Source organism: Lycorma delicatula, chromosome 8, assembly GCF_047948215.1.
Source record: "Lycorma delicatula isolate Av1 chromosome 8, ASM4794821v1, whole genome shotgun sequence".
Taxonomy (NCBI): domain Eukaryota; kingdom Metazoa; phylum Arthropoda; class Insecta; order Hemiptera; family Fulgoridae; genus Lycorma; species Lycorma delicatula.
The window spans coordinates 49970353-49994548 of NC_134462.1; the positions used below are offsets into that span (position 1 = coordinate 49970353).

Sequence of the window (24196 nt, forward strand, 5' to 3'; positions counted from 1 at the left end):
CCTTCTAAATACCTAAAAATATTCCTCCAAAACATCTTTTCTCAACTCCAACGAAGTTCCTTCCCAAAGCATAATGAAAAAATAATTTTGAATAGCCTTATATTGTTTGCATACTGTCTAAACAAGTATTTTAAAAGGTAGTGATATTAAGTTTATTATTTTATGAGAGTTTAAATCTCAATTCATTATGCTGTTCTATAAAGTATTTCTTATACACTAATGTGTACATTAGATAGATATGAGGTCATGGAATTAAATAAAAGGTAGTTGTTCAGATTTACTAATGAATTTATAATATGTTTTGATAAAAGTATTAACTAACTCAAAGACACTAAATTATCATTTTGATATGTTTTTTAAATGGTTTGTATCTATTTTTTTTTGTGGATAAAAATAATTGAAAAAACAACATCTACTTATTTGTTTAAAAAGTATAGATGGAATCTCATTTATACTGCCTTTTTTAGAGGAATTGATTACAAATTTTTATTATTATTACAGTAAATTCCCTGAATTTTTATTTAAAATATAAAATAATAATATCATAAAAATAATTAGAAGAATAATTATTTTTATGAAAGTGACAATTTCTGTTATTATTATAACAGATTATAATAGATTATACATTAAAATCAATCACAACATTAATTTACCTTCAATTTTTCACCCTTCAAAATTTAACTCTCTTACAATCATACAGACATAAAGTACCTAACTGGTCAGAAAATTTCACTCCTAACTAATTATGTCAGAATTAATAAATATTGTTTTAGTTGACATCTATATACCAACATATTTATGTCTATTTTTAACATCCTGAAAGAAACATTAATCCTGCACTTCAGAAACCTGAGTAAGAAAGTAAACAGTATTACTTGTAACCTAATAGTTCTACACATCATTACAAGAGCCTATCATTACAAATGATAGGCTTCAACACCTTAGGAATAGCATCAAGGAAATAGATATAAGGAAATATATATATATATATATATAAGAAATATATACAAGGAAATATTAAGTGAAATAAGGCAAAATTCCAACAGCCCCAAGGGACAGTTATGAACCAGTTTCATGATATATGAACCAGTTCTCATTATCATGAAATTTAAGAATGCTGGCATATTTTACTAATTAATAATAGCAAGAGATACCTCTTAAAATAAAAACACTATTATATTCAAAACCCAAGAGAAGATATGTAATACCTATAAATATGCCTGAATTTAATAAAATAATAATACAAAACATAGAACGTGTAAGTTAAAAATAATAACATTTTCAACCGTAACATTTTTTCAATTATATTTATCATTTCTTCAGTCTACCAGTATTATTATTTAAAACTTATCACTCTGAAATTACAAAAATAAAATTGTAATCTCAGCACAACATCAGTAAAAACAAATAAAGTGTAATTGCTTAATAAGTCAATGCTGAGAGAGAAACTTGACTTCAGCCTGATCAAGAGCATCACTCCTTACAGCATGTTAATTAAACCAGTGCTAAGATGATACCTCCTTTTTCAAAGCAGGACATGTGTGTGGGAAACCACAACAGCATTCTCAACTATATAACTCTAGGCCAAATGAAAGAATGAATGTTTTCTGTACATGTTTGATACTTCCTTATTTGTAAAACAACTTTGTACTGGGAGCCATATACTTCCTTTCATTTGTATATTGACCAGTTGATTTCTAGATCATTTGGTCTCGGGTTTAATTTAAGGCAATAGTCAGACATTTTTTCGCCTACCATTTCATTTATCTCAGCTTCCTTGTTAAAGTACATGTAAAATCATGCTTGTGATATAATATAAAATATTAGTTGAAAAATCAAGCATAGATCAAAACTGCAAGCAAAGTGCACAAGACCCTACAACACACTTACATAAACTGATACACAACAACCCAGAATAAAATAAAATATGAAGTGGCAGTAATTCTTTGACTGACCATTTGTATATATTTATCAGCAGATACAAAGAAAATATAGAAGCATCATTATGTGGCAACAGAATCAACCTTTGCAAAATTTGCACTTCATAGAACCTTTACAAACCTTTGCACTGCATAGAAACTGGCTCATATATAAAACGTGAACTTACAAGCAGTATATAAAATCCATTAACTGAATTTCTCCAATTCAACAAGCCACTTGAACTGCCTGAAACTTACAATACCCAAAATGACAAAAGATATTAATGAACGAACACTAACACAGCATTAAATAAAATATTCTACCATGAATTAAATCAAGTTACTAATTAATTCACATTAAGGACATCTCAGTATCCTGGAAACTGAAGGATGTAAAACTAGCCATTAAAGCAGTCAGTGCTATTAACAGTATTTAAAATATACTGACAAAGGCACTGCTCAAATTTCTAAAAAGATCTGAAGAACATTTCTATGTATTCAAAAAATGTTTTTTTTTTTAACTATACACTTTAAGTAGTTTTTGGTTTTGTTTTAACTGTAAGTGATCTAATCTAAAAATAGTGATTTTAAAAATAATATAAAATTGTAAAATGTGCAAAATACAATAATTATAAGAAAATATAAGTTATTAAATTACTAATTAGGATGAAATACGAAAATCAGAATAAAATAGTAATTTTTATTACATAAAGAAAATAATTAAACACAACCATAAATTCTACATACATGAGGAATGTTTACAAAAACAGCTACTTTTGAATTACACAAAAAACATCCATATACAATAATTTAATATCTTCTGCTCGCAATACATACTTTATTCAAATGAAAATTAAATAATTGTTGTACTTTTATTATTACCTGTACACATGTTTATTTATACAATACAGATTTTAATTACAGTTTGTTCATTCTGTATCTTTGTAACTCTCGAGACATTCTTATGGGTTTTGAAAATCCATTGTAATGATTATACAGATCAGAATTGTAATATTTAATTTTTATAAATGGTATTATTATATTTTCAATAAACTGCCTGGATTTATTCCAAAATTGATTTAATTTAATCGCAATATTATTTGATGGATAAAATTTTGTTATAAATAAGTTTTTTGATTCTGCGACTTTATTTTTTCTGGTTTTCATTTCAAAAGACAAATTTTTAAGAGCTTGCCACCCTAATGAAACAGCAGCTTCTTCAGTTTGCTCATCGATCAATTCAACACTTTTACAAGAATCATTACCTAAACCTGCAACTGCAATTGCAGGAAAAACATCAGTTATTCCATAAAAAATTTTTACTTGACCAAATTCTGATGGTATGGATTTATTTCGTAGAAATTCATTAAGTCTTCCATGCAGCATTTCATTTAGTTGCTTTCCTGTAGTTGTTAATTTATAATGATTAGTATATGTGTATAAATTTACATCAAAATCATAATAAGTTTCAGATAAACATTTCTTAAATGCAAACATAACTATTGCTTTTGGTGCATTATTTTCAAATCCAATTCTGGCATGATTTAAATTTCTATAAATAAACATTTTACAAAATACATTCATAAAATTCCTACCACAAAAAATGGACATCTTTAAAACTTTAAAAAAAAACAACACAGTAATAAAAAATAAAGAACTACGTACTTAGAAATGATTTTGTATGGATTTTATAAATTTCGTATGCATAACATATTTTTACATTAATTCAAAATAGTAAATAAATTTTGATATACATCAACAAATTTATTTATAAAACACAAATTTTTTTACAGAATAATTTGTTGCCTAGTAATGTTTCATTTAAACAATAGTATTTCCAAACATCAATTAATTCATCACTATAAAAAATAATATTAATTTAAATGCTTAAATTAATATTCTTTTTCTTATTCTTCAACTTCTTTCACAATGTTTGTTAAATTGATTGATGTTTAATAAATACCCTCAAGTTTGTCTTTCCATTTTCTTCTTATATCAACATTCCCCTTTTCTTCTCTTGATATCTTATCAAATCTTTTTCCAAGTACCTTAATGGTTTTGTTTTCTGTAGTTCTCACCCAAAACCCTTTTTGCTTCCATTCTTCATTTCCAGCAAACTTGATTACTTCTCTTTTAATTTTCTGCTTTATCCCAAACTCCTCACAACAAAATTAGTTCTTATTCTGTCAAACTTTTCTGCTACTATCAGCAGAACTTGTAGACATAGCTTCTGTTTTTTTTTGGTCTTTTCATTTTATGTCACAATGGTTTTAATATAAATTTTATTCCAGTCAAGTTTCAAATTATTTTCTTTATTACATATCAGTCTTTTTCTGTCTCATAGAATTGTGAAGTTAAATGGATTTATTTATTTTATTTTCAATTTCCTCTCAATTTCAAGTTATTACACACAACTATCTACGAATGAAGAAAAATTAAAAACTAAGATGAAATTTAAAAACCAGTATTTTTATTTACACTTATATAAATTAAATTTATTTCCTCAGCATACTTCTTTGCATAATGCACTAACTCTATCTGTTAATATGCTTTTAAATCCCTTCTTGAAAGAAACATTTTGTTCAGGTGCATAATAATCAATTTTGCACCACCTCTGTGATCTCCTTATCAGAACAGAAGTAATATCTATGCAGTTCTTCATTCAATGGGCCATAAAGATGAAAATCTTTTGGAACCGAGTCAGGACTGTATAGTGGGAGTCCAGCAACTAAAACAAAGATTTTGAAGACAAAGAATTGTTTTCTTGGCTGTATGAGGTTGAGCATTATCCTGAAGCAAAATACATCTTTTGTACTTGATTTTTCTTTTAGCGATTGCATTAGCTAACAGCAGCTTTCACTCTTCACCATTTCACCTTTAGCTGTGAGATGAACAAAAACTGGACCTTCCATATAACAGAATATCATCATCAACTTCCCTGCAGATGTGCGAGTAATGTATTTTTTTTGTCATAGGAGATGACTGATATTTCCAGACTAAATTTTATCACTTATCTTGCACTCAAAATAATGGACCCATATCTCATAAAAATTATTATACGTTTCAGAAATGAGTTTCCTTCATCTTCATAACATTTAAAAGCTTCTGGTAAAATTCTCATGATTTTCTTTGTGGATGTCTGTCAGTTGATGTGGAACCCAACTTTTCAAAAGTTTTAAGAACGATTGAAAATCCCCAGCCTTGGATTATATTCAATTCACTCCCAACTATATATTCAATTTCTCCTAAAAGCATTACTAATGTCTTGTAGGATAGGTAAGTGATGGGACTGCACTTTTGAGCCTTTATACATGCCCTGGGTTTTCATTTGGGGACCTATCTGCTAGACCCTACCACCCTCTCCCCCTCTGGGAAATGCTTCCTTCCTCTTCTACCTTTGAAACTGTTAACCAGTTTCACCTGTAACCCTATGCAGGAACCCTGACTGGGTGTTACCATCCGGAGCCAGATGGACCCAGGTTTTTTTACAAGGTTGCCTCCTACTCCACATGTCCATACCATCTTGACTGATGGGCCTGTACTTGGGACAAGCTTGCAGCAGTACTAACAAAGATGGGTTAATGCACCTGGAGAGGATCCCAAATTAAACATTACCCAAGAAGAAAAAAGAGATAAAAACCTATAGATCAAAGAGGTAGGATGACCAAGAAAGTATTGTGTTAGGACACATCGAAGCATTATTTTGAGATCAGAACACATTTCACCTATTCCCTAAAGAACGGTGAAGAGAAAGAAAATAATTGTTAATCATTTGCTTAACTTCTTTGATAATGTCATTATTCTTTTAAGAGGAAGGCCTACCTTTTTGTTACTCATCACAGAAAGAATTTCACCTTTTTTTTAAAACAACTCATTTGTAATCTTACTTCCACTCGAACAACTCTCTCCATATTATTGCCACATTTTTCAAATAATCTCAAACAAAGCATACCACTACTCACAATTCTTCCTTATTCCAGTCAGACAGAATATTGCTTATTTTAAATTGACTTTTAAACATAACCACAAAGATTTAACAATTAAACAGTACTTCTAATGAATTGATGATATGAGGTTATGATTTACAGCCAAACAGCAGTGTTGCAAGACTTGTGAATGGGAGAATAAAAATTTCCTTTACTTTTTGGCGTTCTCTTACACATTATTTTTGGTGTCTAGTACTTCCTTTTTTCTTTTGCGATTCTCAATGTTATTATATTTTTGGTACTTATTTTTAATTCATATTCTGTGTTTCCATCATTGCAATATTTAAATCTTTTTATATCTCCTTTTGTATTTTTACTCAGATCACAACATCAGAAAATAATCAATAGTTTTAGTTCTTCTCTAACTCAAAAATTACTGCTTATTAACATGTAAATCATTTTGCCTTGTCTCAATCATTTCACAACTCCAATATTTTTCACATGTCTTTCTAATTTTATTTACCAGATTTTAACTATAGTTCACTGGTTTTCTACTGTTTTTAAAAATATTTTTAAGGTGTTGCATGTTTTCAATACCTATAAAACATGATTATTTTATCTCCAAACCCCCACACACTCTCAAATTTACTGTACTGTAAACATCATATCATTTAAAGATCTATTCAGTCTACAAGCAAACTGTTCTATTTTCTTCTGCATATTTGCTTTAATTTAAATATACAACATATATTTAAAATAATTTCTTTAGCTTAGAAAAATGATGTGCCTAACAATTTTCCATTTAACAATTGAAAACTGTTATGCATTTTCTCCATTCTGTATCAGTTGATTCCTAAATCATGCACAACTTTAGAATTATAATGCTACTTGATTTTACTTGACATGCAGCCTTAATAATTTCTACTAATATACAATCATTTCATAATGCTTACTTCTACGTGAATCATTTTAGATATCCCCTGAAAACAGACTTCTATGCATTAATTAAAATGTATGGGAATATTATCATATTATTTAGAATTTATTTTAGTAATTCCCAACTTTATGCAACAGTTGTATTTCTTCATAATTCACATTATATGACAATATATAAAACAGTTGTGAAAATAATAAAAATCAAATTATAATTAAAATTCACTACAATTATGATTAATATCATAATAATAGTGATATATTATTTTTATTAATAATAGTGATATTACTATTATTATCATAATCATAATAATAATTTTTAAATTAATATGCACAATAAACAATTAAATGCAACAGTTATAAAAAACACTTAATATTATTAAGTTAAATTTCAAATATTTCTGTTAATGGTAATGATATTGGTTGCTTAAGTCCATTGTTATAATGAATAAAAGAATTCAAAAATTTTTTTTTTATTTCCTTTAACTTACACATAGCTGTATACTCCTACTATTATTTAACATTCATAATTTTACTGTTAGTAGTTATTTATTAAACAAACAAAAACTAACAGTTATAGGAAGAAAGGGTTTATTTTAAAAGAAACAATTATTATTATATAATACCAGATATCATTCTAGCATAAAACAAAGCTGCAATTTTAACTAACAGCTACAAAAACTAACAGTTATAGGAAGAAAGGGTTTATTTTAAAAGAAACAATTACTATTATATAATACCAGATATCATTTTAACATAAAACAAAGCTGCAATTTTCATTATCACCAGGTTTGAAAAATTAACTTTTAGTATATTAATTAGCTTTTTCTTTCCTATTGTATAAAAATGTTTGTACCAGCCAATTCCAGGAATGTAATTCTATATCTATATCATTCATAATTATTTCATCCACTAATTCTGATCTTGAGATTAAATCAATGATTTTTTCAAATATTTCTTGACTTTCTTTGATCTTTCTCAACTAAATTCCCAACTGTATCAGATTATCATATTAATTCTGTCACCACTCTTGTTTCATACCAGATACTTACATTGAGAGCAGTACAGCATAATCTGTGGCAAATGATACAATTTCTGCTCAGATACAACTATTAAATCACCAAATTTCATTTTTCACCTCATAACATTTTCAGTCTTTATATTTGATTCTTTGAATTCCAGCCGATAAGCAATTACTAAAGCGATCACATAAAAATCCTTTAACCCAACTTTTAGTTTAGAGGGCATCATGATTTATAGTATAAAAGACCAGAACAAGAGTTGATTTAATTCAATCTTTTGCATATATATTTTGTAATAGCACTAGCATTATTAACATATTTTCCTCCTCCTAAAACTAAAGTGAGTTTAAACTAATTGAACAAAAACTAAATTTTTTTATTAAAAAATTTTACTTTTATCTAGTAAATTGATTATCCTTTCTTTTATAATTTTAACAAATATTTTTTTAAAAGTTTGATAATAAAAATGTAATTTGATGCTTCAGTATAATTTTCATTTATAACTTTCATTTTTAAACATAATTTATTTTTAAATACATTTTAAATATTTCATTAATATACAATATTCAATATAATAATTAACAATTTGTAAATAAACTGTTCTGTTACAACAGAAGCTGCCACAAATGTTATCTTTTATTATCCTATTTTTTTGAATAGATTAAAGAACATTTTAAAACACAATGTGTCATTGCATGCTTTGTTAAAGCAATAAGTTGCTTATAATTTTTAGGAAGGCATTATGATTGTACTGAATTATCCTATACACTTATGAATAAGCGCAATGACAAATCTTGCAGTGTTGTTTTAATAAAACAAGAAAACACATGGATAACTCTTGCACTGAACACAGTATAGAAAGTTTAGAATGAATTATTTTTAAAACCATAAACTGGGAAAAGATTAGGAGATAACATTTGGGTGATATCTGATCAACTACGTAGTCAGGCAGTGGCTATCTTTTGGACTTTAGTAGTTTACAGAGCACAGCACATTAATGGTTTATAGTACTTTAATAGAATACAAATCTGCCTTCTCCAAAAAAAATTATGTAAGATTAAAAACAGCATTATGAAGTAGGATCGCATCAAAATCTATTGTGAATCGGAATTTTTTTAATTCATAAAACTGTAGGATATTTATATTGGAAGATATACAGATGAATGGGGTTACATCAAATGAATGAGTATTGAACAAATAACTAATAAATCTATTGTATAAATATGTATATTTTTTGTGATTATCCTAAAATAAATAAATAGAGACAAAGATGAAGAAAAGCAAGGTAACTGGGCAAAGAATTGTAAGGAGAGCAAACAACATACTAGTCTCTTATGTTCAATAAAATGTCATGTTATCATAATTCCACACATCACATAATCTTTTTTATCCAATAAATATTTTAATAAAAATGTTTTTGTGTTTCAGGAAAAATGGCAAAAATCAATGAATTGGAAAAGGGAACAGTAATAAAAATGAATCAAGCAGAAGAATCTAATAAAAAATACCCACACAGCCCTAGTGAAGTACCTTTATTAACTGAAAAGGAAAAAATTGAAAAGAAACAACTTCAAATCGATCCACATGCATCTCTAGTCAAACACCCAACATCGTGAGTTATTATTACTTTCTTCTTTTTTCATTTTAGTTTACAGTTTCATCTACACTGAAATATGATAAAATCTTTTTCATAACAATAAATACATATTTTTTTTATCGGAGATCCATTACTTTACCTCAAAGTATAATTCCAGTGAATAAAAAAATTTAAATAAATTTCAAATAACTTTTTTCAGAAATTCACTTAAAGATTTGTTGAGTATTTAATTTTAAAGATAAAAATATTTTATAAAATATATTTATGAATAATTTATAAAATATATAGTATATAAAAAAATACTTTCAAGTGAAATTTTTTTGCTTATTGGCTTTGTATTGATTTATATTTATGTAATGCAAAGTTATAAGTATTTAACTTACTTTAGCAAGTACAGACTAACAACCAAATTATAGTCACTTGTAAAAGATGAATTTTTCAGCATATGAAAAATGCCAATCCTGACTTGAATTCAATCTCAGAAACTTCTGGATAAAGGCAGAGATACTACCACTCTATCATGAAGATTAGCAGGTTATACACATATAAATCTGTACAATGGTTAATTTCTGATAAAATACACTCAAATGGCATTCTGGCGTTTCAGTTCTCAGTTCTCTTAGTTACAAAGCATTGCCTTCTTAGTATTGTACTAATAATGAGAGTATTAAATGCTGATTGTATAAAATCATGGAATATGCTTGACAAACTTTGTTTTGAACCTCAACCTATTCAACTATGAAGCTGTTTCCTTCCATATATCAAAGTAGTTTGAAACTTCTTTAAATTTTTACTCCTAAATATGTCTGCAGTAGCAGCTCGTATATAGGCACTGTGGAACTGCAGCACCCCCTATTTCTACTTCATATTATCGATAACATTTAATATAATGAATCCTTTTTTCTTTAATTCTTTCTTTATAGTTGTACAATACATAATCCTTAAGCTTAATGTCAGTAGCCATCCCCCAGTTTATGAAAAAGATACAAAATATTTGTATAGCTCTGTTCTCTTCACAGTTCCAGCGGTATGGTGTTTGACTGTTGTGCACAAGTGCACATAGGAAGCTGCATTTGAGGCTGCGAGGGAGAGAGAGCACTATTGCTCCCACAATGACAACCCTGGCATGCTGGTGGAAGATAGTTCTTTTTTCACTTCGTGTGTGTATGAAACATTCCTTATTCATTCCCTTTTTTAGTTTAGTCGGTGAAAGGAATATGAAAATAGTTTAGTTGTTTTTTCATAAACCAACTAAACCACTTAGTGGTTTCGTTGTTTAGTGATCAGAAGATGGCAGAAAGGAAGGGTTCTTTGATTGCCAAATCTGTCCATAAACACACTGGGAGGGCAAAAGAGAACATAATTAGTAAAAACTAATTACGTATTTGTTTCTGTGTACATAGAAATTTAAATTAAGCACCATTGGACTGTAGTGTTTTTAAGCGAACATTTTATTACATTATTATCTAATAATATTAAAAAATATTATCTGTACTGACATTTTATTATTTATTCGGTTAAACCAAATACAGTTTTTAAGCATGAGCTTAAAAACCATGTACCACAGTCTTGAAAGTGATAAAGTATAAAATTAGATTATTATCTTGCTTCCAGGTACTCTATGTGATTCATTTTTTTTTGTTCTTTTATTTTACAGAATATTTTAACCATAGCCTTGAAAAGGCCCAGAAAAAAATTTCTAGAGCAACATCCCCCCCACTAATTTTAGTTACAACCCACCTAACTGTCTGTAATAGATTAACATACATTTTGATATTTTTATTTCATGTTTTTTAATTTTTACTCAGTTCTTGTATTCAATGTTTAGTAAGTTTAACAGTATTCATAATTATTCATGATCTACTTCAATGAATGTATATTTCAGTTTTTTTTTTAATTTTGGGCGACAGGAGATGGGGGACAACTCAGAAATTGGTCACTTTATATATCATTTTAAAAAGCTCAATGAGATGAGAAAAGTTATACAATTAAAACTAAATACTGATCGCCCATTCCAAAATGGCAGCCAACAATATGTTTTTCAGATAGCTCCCCTTTAATTTTTTTGTTATTTGAGGTATCACAATTCTCTTTTTGGAAATCTTTTCCTGTAAAAGACACTAACTCAGTAAACCCCAATTTAGAGTATTTGGCCTCAGCGGGGGGCAGAGGCAGCACAAGAATTTTAAATGGGACATACGGTCATGTGATACATTGTTTTAAACTTCTTTGTGAGACAAGCAAAACAATGTCAAAAAAATTAAATTCTGACTATTTAAACCAAAATGGCAATCACAAATATTTGTATCATTATGTTAATTAAAAATTTAAAAAAATAATTATTGTAATTTTTCAGATACTTCTTTTAATTAACTCAGTCTTGAAGAATTTTATTTAATTTAAGTAAATAAAAGTTTGTGATTTAATTACTTATTTCTATTTTTTATTTAAACAAAAAGTTCTATAGCCCCATGAATTAAAAAACCGCTTAATAAAATTATTTCAGATAAAAAATGTTACTGCTTCTCATCTCATATTAAATGTTCAAACTGCCCTTCCTGTTCCTACAACTAGTAATACAGGCACTGCTCATAGCTTCTCTCACTTTGTGAAAAGTTTCTGGTGAAATCTTCCTACATTCTATTTCAATGCGTTCCGTTAATTCTTAGCTCATGACCTGGCTGGCCATTTAATAGTCCCACGTTGACCAAACCATCAAATTGGAAACTGCTAATTCAAAACAATTTTCATGTTGTGACTGTAGTGCAGAGGATCATCATATAACTGGAAAACATATCTTCTCTCAAGAATAAAGATTATCTGTTTGGTCTCTGAGCTACCTCAATCAAATTCTTGAGAGCTGGAATTATCTGCTTGTTCAGTAAAGCATAGTATATATCACCATCTAATTAACCATTAATGACAAGTGGTGCAAGAAGTGTGTAATCTATTATACCAGCCCATACATTTAACCGCTCTGAATGCTAGGTATGATTTCATGATAACGGAGAGGGTTTTCTTGGGGCCAATACATTTTTTCTGTTTAGTCTCCGGAACCATCATAAGGTATTACTTCAGACAATGAATTAAGATGATATGTATGAATGTAAATGAATTGGAGTCTTGTACAGTCTGAGGTCAACCAATCCTGAAATATGTGGTTAATTGTACAAACAATGGTATCCACAATCTAGTAATCAAATCCGTACAAAAGTAACTGCCTTTATTAGGATTAAAACCTTAGAACTTTCAACTTTGAAATCAGTTGATTTGTGTTTTTATCAACTAAGATGCAACCAGTGCATTGAAATTTTTCTATCAAAATTTGTGACTGCAATTCTGGAAATTGTATGATTACGATGCCATGCATTAAATGGATTGGGTATGTACCTTTATGCATTACATTAAATGTTCCTTTGTATGTTTTCATTTCTCTAAATAAAAATACTATTTCTACTCTACTCTTTCTTGAATTGAAAAAAAACATTGTTTTTTACCAGAGTTTATTTTTCGTAAATTATGGTTTTTTACTAAGTTAAAAAACAAAACCTGGTTTCTAATTTACGTTAAACTTTATTAATCTAAATTAAGTTTTTTTTTTTAATTTTGATTTACCTTGTTTATTTTTTCCCTTTGTGATTTAAACCTTTTTAAGCTTACTAATAAAAAAAACACAGAACTTCATCCAAATAACACTAATGCAGTTACACTTTAACATCTGTTAGCTACTTAATCACGAATCAACAATGAATATAAATTTTGAAAAATTTAACTTTTTTTCTAACCTCCAGGACTACCATTGCTTCGGAGGATGAAATGAATGAAATTTTTGTAGCGTGTGAAAATGTCATGCCTGACCGGGATTCAAACCCTGGACCTCTGGATGAAAGGCCAAGATGCTACCACTCGTGCCAAGGAGGCCAACAAAAAATTTAACTTATCTTTGTTTAACTGTTGACCAGCTCCTGACAATGCCAACTTATGAAATAAAAATTACTTCTTTAAAAGTTTCTGGAAATAATATTAATGTTAAAAAATGAATAAATTAATTATTTTTAAATTCAGTGCTGTAAGTTTAATTAAAAGAAGTATTTGAAAAATTGAAATACAGTAGTTAATTTTTTCAATTTTTAATTAATTTAATGAAATTTGTGGTCACATTTTTTATTTAAATAGTTAGAATTTAATCTTTTTGATATCATCTTGCTTTTCTTGCAAAGACCTTTAAAGTAACATATCACATGACCATATGTCCCATTTAAAATGTTTGAGTCACCCTCAAACCCTCTGAGGGCCAATTACTATAAACTGGGGCTTACTGAGCTAGCTCTCATATCGGAGAAAATTTCCAAAGAGAGGATACCTTAAGTAACAAAAAAAATTAAAGGGAAACAACTGTAGGAACAACACTGTAGTTCTACATATCTAAAACAACACATTTTTGGCCGCCATTTTGGATTTGGGAATCAGAATTTAATTTTAATTGTATTACTTTCCACGTCTCATCAAGCTCTTTAAAATTAAATACCAAATGACCATTGGTCCTATTTGAAATTATTAAGTTACCCGCCCCAACTCCCACTACCCAAAATGAAAAAGACTGAAATATACATTCATTGAAGTATCCCATCAGTGCAAGAAAAAATACTGCAAACCCCATCCAATTATCTCAATTATAAAAAAAAAAAATTAGATGGGGTGTAAGTTACTTTTCAGCCACCTGGTATGCTCGTATAATTATTATTGTTATTAACAAACTCACTTATGAACACTGAAAATAGCATGACAATATAAACCTATAATTTATAATGCTTTTAATTTATGAATTCAAAAAATTTATAATTTGTTAAGTTTATATTAAGCTTGAAATTTTGGTGTTTTCAGAGATGAAAACACCAAAATGTTAGTAATTATTTGTTACAATTCATTTGACAAGTTTAATAAAAAATCTATGTAATGATACAAATCTATGAATTTACCAAGCAATAAAAATTTATATTAATATAATGAAAATATTCTTAATATAACAAATATATTCTTGTTTATATTGAAAAGTATATTTTCAGTGGTACCTTTTACATGCAGTTCTTGCATTTTTTAATTACCTGAATTAAAATACAACAATGTTTAAAATTTAAAAGTTATACTGCTCTGTCATAATTTACATGTAACCGAGTTAAATTGCTAAGATTTATTATAAAAACTGTTAACCAGCATGATGAGGTCATTATCTCCCTTCTGATAACTTAAATAAAATATACCCCTTAAAGACTATCAAAATTTATTTTTATATTAAAATATTTATTTCTAAATTTATGAATATATGTTATTTTTCTAATTATTCCACTCACTGATTTTATTATTTACTTCTATCTTTTTTCAAATTTCCTTCTATATTATTTATGTTGTGATTGTTTTATATGAGGAGTCTGGCTACACATTTTTGGTTAGAAATTTTTATTTTCCTGTTTTTATATGTTCCCATGTTCTAAAAGATTTGTTTAAAATGACTTTTACCTATGGATTTACATTCAAATTTTATCGTACAAATACGTTGAATAAAAGTACGTTTGTATTCACATTGTATTTTATAAATACCACTCACATTATACTTCTTTATTTACTCCTAATGTGCTGCTACACATTGTGTTTTCTATCCATTTTCTATAGTTAACATGTTCTTTAGCCAACTTCTTAACCTCCTGATGCCTCTTCCCTCTCCATCAGCAATTATCTACATATCTCTCTCCATTCCAAAGATGGTCTTTCACACCTTGTAATTCACTCTCATTATGTACTTCATTTTCTCCACCAATTCTACTTTTTTTATATCAAAAGAGGTAATAATATTTTAAGTCAAAAAAAAACTTTTTTTTACATTTCCAACTGTTTTTCCTCATTTCTGGTTTGGTTTTTCTCCTATTTTCCTGGATGGCTATTAAATTTCTCTAAGTATGGACTATCAACACAAAGGTAGTTAGATAGAAAAGCTACCATCTGTAGGCCACCCAGCTTATTTGAATGTCTTTTGGGGTTTATTTCCCCTAAATTCTTCTACCCTCTCAACCGTTGGAAAATTCTCTTCTTCCATTTTCAAGACTATTGACTACTCATAGACAGAGTTTACTTAATGGCAAAACATGAACATTAAAGGAGCTACACAAAAAAGTTAACAGTAATAATTATTATGTTAATACATAAAATAATGTTATTAATATAACAAAAAACTATCAAAACAACAAGTAAAATTTTATAAACTACTCTAAAAAGAACTTATTTGTTTTTGTTCTTCGTTGAACAAAAACTAAAAATCAAAAACAATCTTAATATTTTGCATTACTAGAACCAAATGATTTAAACAGTAGTAAGGAGTAAAATTACATAAAGGTAAGGTCCTGGGTTTGCTCCCGGTCAGGCATGGCATTTTTCACACGCTACTGTCATTCATCTCATCATCTGAAGAATACCAAACGGTGGTCCCAGAGGTTAAAAAAAAGGTCCCCTGTTCGAATCCTGGTCAGGCATGGCATTTTCACACGCTACAAAAATTGTCATTCATCTTATCCTCTGAAGTAATACCAAATGATGGTCCCAGAGGTTAAAAAAAATATATTTATTAATGAACATTAATTTTATTAAAAATAAAAATTAATTAGTTAATTTATAAGAAAAAATATATACATTTTTTTTTATTTATTTATTAACAGACTTCAAAAATAGAGGAGGTTATAAATTTGTTTTATTTTTAATTATGTTACGAAATTCTCTGACATTAGTAAATCATTTTGACAATTTTTTTTAATCAAGAATATAATCGGAATGGTCCCATACAAATTTTAACCAAATCCAATGATAATCATAGGTAAAATACAATAAAATCGAACAGCTTGACACCCTTAGTTAGACGCTGATGGCTCACACCAGTACCATGTTGCTCTGTTTCCTAGGAAATTGACTACGAAAATTGACTAGGAAATTAAATTATCTTAACTCCATATAAATATTAGACCTAGATTTAGTATTTATATAAAATAGTGAAAAAATGATCCCTAATTACAAAATTATATTATGGAATAATAAATTCTAATTTTGCAATATTAAATAAGTTTCATTCAACAAACTTCCAACCGACATCACCCTGTATGAAGCGAGATAAATATTATAATTTTGCAAATAAATAATAATATTCTATAGTTACTATACACACTTTTTTTAACTGGGTACTCTCAAACCTTGTCGTCTACTCGCAATAATGAAACCTATAAATTGGATAGATTACACAACTTCATAATTTCTGTCAGAACTTTGTAATCATGGGGTTTATTTAGTAACTTATTTGGGTCAAAATCAGACAAGGCGATGCCTTCTAAAGTTTTAAATCAACAACATAAATCTGCCCCTTGGCAAAATTTTTTCTTGCTGAGGTCTATCACTGTCCTGTCAAGAGTTGTACCCTCCAGTTTGTAAAAAGTTACAACCCAGCTTAATATTAGAGGTAGCATTCCGGCTAGACATCTCCATATCCCTTTGCCATTTGGAATGTTGTATGAACTGCTGAAACAGCTCAACCATCAACATCTTTCATTCCAAGACCAATAGTCTTGTCATCAAACTTTATGAGTACAGTTTCCAGTAACTCTCCTTCCTTGAATACCAAGCCAAGGCAGTGAGAATGTTGCTCTTGCGTTTCGTTTGACAAAAGTTTATGTATTAAACTGACACAATGAGCAAGATTCTCTAGACTTTCATTCCGTGAGAATCGACTGCTGTATATTCTCATTTGTGAGAGTATACAATCTCGTTGTTGAGAAGTCTCTGCGGAAATATTCTTGGCATTTCTTTCTCTATTTTTCCTTAACCGATCATTCTTTTCTTGGTAATTTTCCTTTAAATTTTGTTGCCTCATTTGATAAGTGCATTTAATATATTCATATTTTAATTATATATTTATTTTTATTTTCTTTATGCATAACCAGGTTATAAATATAACCTGGTATACATAACGAAATAACAATATATGATTGTGTGTGTGTGTGTGTGTGTGTGTGTGTGTGTATATATATATATATATATATACACCACTAAAAATTGTGAAATAGAATAATTTATAAAAATAAATAAAAATGTAAATGTTCATTTGTTCAAAATCTTAAATCTCTGAAAGTTCTTCACCGATTGCTTTGAAATTTACACAACGTTGCATTCGAATACGTGCGTGTTTTTATATGCCTACATTTATATATCTAAGATGTCACATCTATGACAGGTAAGAACATGCTTTTTTTTAAAAACAGCGCTATCTGTTGCACGTAAAAGCAACACACACTATACTAAATACTTTACGATTCCATTTCAGTGTTTCTGATATGTGTGTGCACTATAAACTAAAAGACTACTTGACCGATTTAATATGGTCAAAAATGCGATTTAATGCAGAGAAAAAGGGAGAAAGGGAAAAATTGAAAAAGGTAAAAGGGGTAAAGGGGAAAAGGAAAAACATGAAAAAGAAATGGAAAGGAGAAAAAAGAAAATGGGAATGGGAAATAAGGGAGAAATAAATGGGGGAAGGAAAGAGAAGGGGGAATGGGAAATGGGGGAAAGGAAAGGGGGTATGGTAAAACAAAATTTGGAAAAGGGAAAGTGGGAAAAGGAAAAGAGAAGAAAGATTAAATCTTGTGAAGTTCCATAATGTTCATTTAATTTATATATATATATATATATATATATACACTCAAATCTAGCAACAGCGAAGCATTGCTGGATCTGCTAGTAAAAAATAAAAACTGACTTCAAAAGATAATAGTAATAGAAAGTTAGAAAAGATTATATTTTTATTTATTAACTAGAGTAAAAGTATTTATGACAAATAACTATTTTTGAAGTCTGTGCCAGCCAACCAAAATTAAACACAAAAAAAAACTATCATCTATAATACAAATCCTACTTCAAACAATGCAAAATTGGTAATAGAAGTTTAACAACAATAAAATGAGATCTACAAAAATATAATACAACAATAAAATGAGATCTACAAAAATATAATACAACAATAAAATGCAAATACAAAAATATGATATAAGAGTACTTTATAAATGCTTAGGTACAAATATTATCACAAAGTATATGTGCCTTAACAAATTGAAGATGAGGTATGATTGTGAAAGGCTCTCTCTTGTATAGTCTTGAGATCTCATTTTACATGTGGGAATCCCATTTAGCCGCCTACCAGTTGGTTGAGGTACTAACTTTATGTATAATCTGTATTGGCTGGCACCAACTTCAAAAATAGTTAACTGTTGTAAATACTTCTTTCTTTAGTGAATAAATAAAAATATAATTTTTTGTAACTTTTTGGTACTATTATTTTTTGAAGTTGGTTTTTATTTATTTTATTTTTTATTTTTATAAATTATTCTATTATTTATAAATGTCTTTTTTTAGAAAGTTAAAAATTTAGAAAAAATTATTCAGTGCAACAAAAATTTTACAAAATAGTTAAAACAATGTTTTTTATCAGGTTATCAGTTGTTCGATAAACTCTTAATAATTAGTAGTAATATTGTACTAAAAAAACATGTTTTAAAATAGCTTATTGTTTCATTAAGAATCTTTTCTTTTGTTTGAAATAGAAATTGTACCAAAAAATTGTTTGAATTAAATAGATTATAGATTAAAAATCTGATTGGACAACACATGACTTCCTTATATGGCTATTAAATTACTTACACACATTTTTTTTTTTTAAATCAAAAGTGGATAAAATTTTATTTCATTAATAACTTCTGATATTTTGTTTATTGTTATTATTGAATTTATTTATCATAATTTTTTTTTTACAATCAGAGGTTAATAATTATTAATAAATCAATATATTTAAATTTTAAAAAAAGTTTAAAAAAAAGAGGAGATGAAGTCTGATTCAAACTGATGTGCCTTACCCTTGTAAGACCCACATACTTCATTAATTAACAATTTACTTTGAAAAGCTTTCAATGAGGGCTTATTACTGCAGTTAAGTAGTCCAAAATCCAAAAATACTTGGATTTTGGGCTTTTTTGGACACTTTTGGTTCAGTCAACTATAATCAAAAGGGGAGGTCCACAACTAGATGTTAACAACAGTCCTAAATCCAAAATTTCAACATTTTACGGTTAATAGTTTTTGAGTTATGCAAGATAAATACATATGTATGTAAGGCCAAAACTAGTCAAAATGGATTCAGGGATGGTCAAAATGTATATTTCCACTGAAATCTGAAAACCGAAATTTTTAGCGATCACAATACTTTCTTTACTTCATACAAGGAAGTAAAAATTTCAGTTGGACAGATAGTATGTAATTTATTTTTTAATGAATAAATTGTCAGACAAATATAAATCAGTTATGTACATAGTATTTAATTTATTTTTTAATGAATACATTGTCAGAAAAATATAAACCAGACTCCTTCAGCCTGCATGCCAGAATGTTACTATCTTAAACTTTCATCAAGTTTCTGGTTCAAACCCTGATTAGACATATTATATATATTATAAATTCAATACTTCATTTTTCCAGTAGTTTGTTGTCATTAAAACTTAATGAGTGTAATCAGTTAAAGAAAATTAGAACACTAATATAAATAAATTCCTCTATAAAAAGTTGTTTCCTTTTAGGAAAGACCTTAAAGATGTTGAGAAATAGAAAAATAGATAAATAAATGAAGTAGGAATGATTAATTATTTCTTCAATTCAATTCAAACATCAGCAAAATAACATTCATGTAATTGTTTTATTATTATAATAAAACAAAATTTTATAATTTAGTTAACCTGTATTTAATATTTTGTTAACAGGGAAAATATTACAACTCATTTAATATTAAAATTTATAAATTTTATTTGAAATTATTTTTCAACTCTTTAATATTTAATTTACTTTATTATTTGACATTTTACAGATATTTAGAAACACTAGTCAATTTAGTAAAAGGTAACTCTGGGGCTGGAATGTTTGCAATGGGAGATGCATTCAAAAATGCAGGACTTGCACTTGGACCAATTTTAACTATTTTCTTAGGCATTATTTGTGTATATGGAAACCACATATTGGTAATTATATAAAAAATTGTATTTTTTTAAATTTTAATTGAACAGCAGATTGTTTTTCTATTATCTTGATAGAAACCTTATTTTTAACTATTTTTAAACAGTTTTTAAAATCTTTTAATTAATATTCTTACCTACTTCACATTAGTAATACTTCAGAAAAATGCTCTGTTTCTGAAACAGTTATGATTCAATTATAAATAGCTGCTTCCACAGACTAGTTGCTTACTTCAAAATTAATTATTTCTCATTTTGTTTTCAGTCAGGCACTGCGTCCAGCTACTACCCATCTGAAAATTATTCAAAATATCTATTGTATTTAATTTACCTTTCGAAAAGTATTCACACAATTCCACTGCTATATTTTAATTTTTGTAACTACTAATCATGATTTAAAGATTTGGAACTCATAATTTTGTCTGTAAAAAACATAAATCATCAAATATGTTCTGCTTATTAACAATTACTTTCCCAGCAAATATAGCTAGGATAGCTACAATAAAAGCGAAAATAAGGTGATCATGACAAAAATGGGATATCAGGTTTTTTGCAAATTTTTACATTTTAAGGCCCAACTAGTTTATCTAAACTAAAAAAATACATTTATGAATGTGTGTCGCACTGCTTTTGGCCTTATATTTCAGGATTGAATGAACCGAATATTTGCAAATTTGGTTCAAATATTTCTATATATGGGACATTGATCAAAATAATTTTTCTTTTCAAAATACATTAAAGTGATGAGGGGGATACCGTGAAAAGGCCAATTTTGATTTTATTCAGAGGCATCTTAGAGAAAATTTATTAAAGCAAACTCATTATCTACAATACATATACAAATAAAACAATTTTTTTTTTAAATCAACTCCCACCTCTTAAAATTGAAATATATGTTTTTTGTTCTTTTGTTCTATCTCTGTTTGATCTACATATTCCTCAAAGATTTTTTGAAACTTTATACTTCAGAAATAGAGCTAGCAAGAAATCTCTACAATTTTTACAAATGATTGACCTCAGATCTATAATGCAGAAAAGATTTTCTGAAAATTCTTTTTTCATAATTTAGCCTTTATTGAAGGGGGTGCAAAGATTTAGAGAAAACTTTATTAAGCATATATGTTAAACTTAACCTTATATGACTATTTTTAAAAACGTTTTTCTTAATATTTATTCTCCACCTCTAAAAAAATAAACTTTTTTTTTTGGTCTAACTCTTTTAATTTTATTATTAATAGCCTGAAAACTAATGTAATACTTTGCCAGCATTTTTTAATCTATTTCAAACTTATAAAGATTGCTACAAAAAGTGAATTATGCAGTTTTAATTGATTTTCTTCCAGAAATTTATAACTGATAATTATGTGAACAGTTACCTCATTTTGTACTGAAATAAAAAACGTATAAAATACAATGAAATAGAATAATCAAGTGAAATAAATAAATTCAAAATAGAATTGATGGAAATTTCCCCAATTTCTATCAATTTCCACAACATCTCTCAATCCCTTCCATCTAAAAGAGGTAACAGCCATCATATTGAAATGAAACATTTTATAAAAAAATCATTACTCTTAGATCTAAAATCATTATTCTTAGTCTAAAAACAACGAACATTCCTGTAAAATTTTATAAAAATCTTAAAACACAGTTGGCTGAAATTGTATCATAAACACACAAACAAATGAAATGCCAAATGGAAAATTTAAAACAGGATTTGCTTCACTCAATTAATGAATTTCCAATTTTTTCTAATAATCATGTGTATTCACTTGAAAAAATAGATTCTCTAGTAAAACACAGAAATAAAAAACTTAACCAGGCAAAAAAATTCAAAAGAATAACAAGCCTAATACTGTGAGAAAGCTAATACGCAGTCATTTTTCTTAATTTTTCTTAGCATCACTTATTTATTATTTCTACTTTTTTGGTCCAAATTTATCAAGCAAATTATTAAGTTAACCTCTAAACAAAGTTTATTAATTTTATTTCTACATTAAGCTAATTTATTTTTTCCCAACAGCTAAACTTTTACATTAAATCACTTTTTTTTATTATGATAACTTTTTTATGATTTTTTTCCTTTTGCATCTTAAATATTTCAAAATAATGTAATTTTAAATATTAAAAAACATTATTCAAAATTTTAGGATGAAAATTCATGAGACAGGAAAGGATTAAGAGATATTCAGTCTCTTATACTCATATATATAACAGTGCTGACAGTGGAATAACTCATTTTACTAGCATTTTAATGTATCCATTTACAACATATTTTTAGAATGTCATCATCTATTCTTATTGCAACATAATTATAGATTTCTCCAACTTTTTTTACCCAATCTGATAAGAAACCAGTAAAAATGTTATATGCATGTTTTAAGGGGAGAACATTTATCTGTATCAGCTCACAGTTTGCTTATCAGTATATAATGGCACACTGAATTCAAAGACAATGGTAATGAATTCATATAATGAAATCATTATATGTAATGATATATGTTTATACTTGCAACACGCAATACATTAGAAGAAAACAGAAAATTGAAATTTTAAGAAAGTACAAAACTTAAAACTTTTGTACAATGAATATAGATGCTAACAGTCTTTGTAAATAACCAAAATAAATACAAATTAATATGACAAAGATGACAGTCAATGGGATTAGCGACTGTTACTGCTGGTGGTTTTATAAATATTTTGTGAACATTTTGAAATGCATAAATATACTCAATGATAGACTAAATGAACATGGACAAAATTCAAATTCAACACTCTTTCCACCCATATTCAAAATATGTGTCAGCCTAATTCAAAAAGACCATCAGTAATGACATCAGCTGATGCCAGGGCAAGAACCCCAGCAACAGTCATTAATAATAGTGACATAAACAAATGAAAATATTATGATATAACTTTTGAAAATATTAAATTTGGTTCAGTTTGTTGTTTAAAAAGTTTGTAATTTTAAATAGCTATAGGTAATTTTTTTTAGTTGGTTGTATCAACTTAGTTTGTAAGTTATTATCCAACTGAAAAATATTTACTTTATCATTAATAATTTTTTTTCTCTTCAACAGAAAATAGAGCTTTTTCTTTATCAGAAAAAGTGAGATATTATAGCTCACTTTTATATATGAATTTATAATTTATATACGAATTTATTGTTTTGTTAATGAAGAAATATTTTATTTGTATATCATATTTAATAGTGTATAAGTTTTTTTCTAAAATGTATTAAATTATTTTAGAAAATAAGGTGTGTAGCAAATTATTTAAAACAATTACACTTAAATTAAAATTTGTAAATAAAAATATACATCTACTAAATTAAAACTACTCGGAAGTATTTGATTTAAATTTTCTGCAAAGCTCTAAAATATAAACTTTTGAAATTAATTAATGATAAATGATGAATTAATGTTTATAAATTTAAAATAACAACAACAACAACAACAATAATAATGTACCTTTTGGAATATAATAAAGTGAAACCCTTACAGCCATATATTCTATCACACCTGTCTTAGGGATTATCATCCTGGAAATCATTAGGTTTAAAGTAAGAATAAAATCCAAATAGCTGTAGCCATATTTAATTGATCAAATTTAAGGTGATAAAAATAATGCTAGATTGCAGTTTAGATATATGCGCTAATAAATACATTTTACTGGCATTTATTAGCGGTTAAAATCAGTATCAATAAAAACAAAT

The 24196-nt window shown here is 27.5% G+C and overlaps 1 protein-coding gene across 4 annotated transcripts in view; it reads left to right on the top strand.

Moving 5' to 3' along the window:
* Positions 1 to 24196, top strand: part of LOC142329154 (proton-coupled amino acid transporter-like protein acs) — a 103871-nt gene that overhangs the window by 63991 nt on the left and 15684 nt on the right. For all 4 annotated transcript variants that reach the window (XR_012757430.1, XM_075373501.1, XM_075373502.1 and 1 more), the window contains exons 2-3: positions 9229 to 9412; positions 20337 to 20487. Coding sequence is in view for 3 of the 4 variants with exons in the window: in XM_075373501.1 (XP_075229616.1) it covers positions 9234 to 9412; positions 20337 to 20487 (330 nt within the window). In the remaining variant the exon portion in view is untranslated. The remainder of the gene's footprint in view (positions 1 to 9228; positions 9413 to 20336; positions 20488 to 24196) is intronic.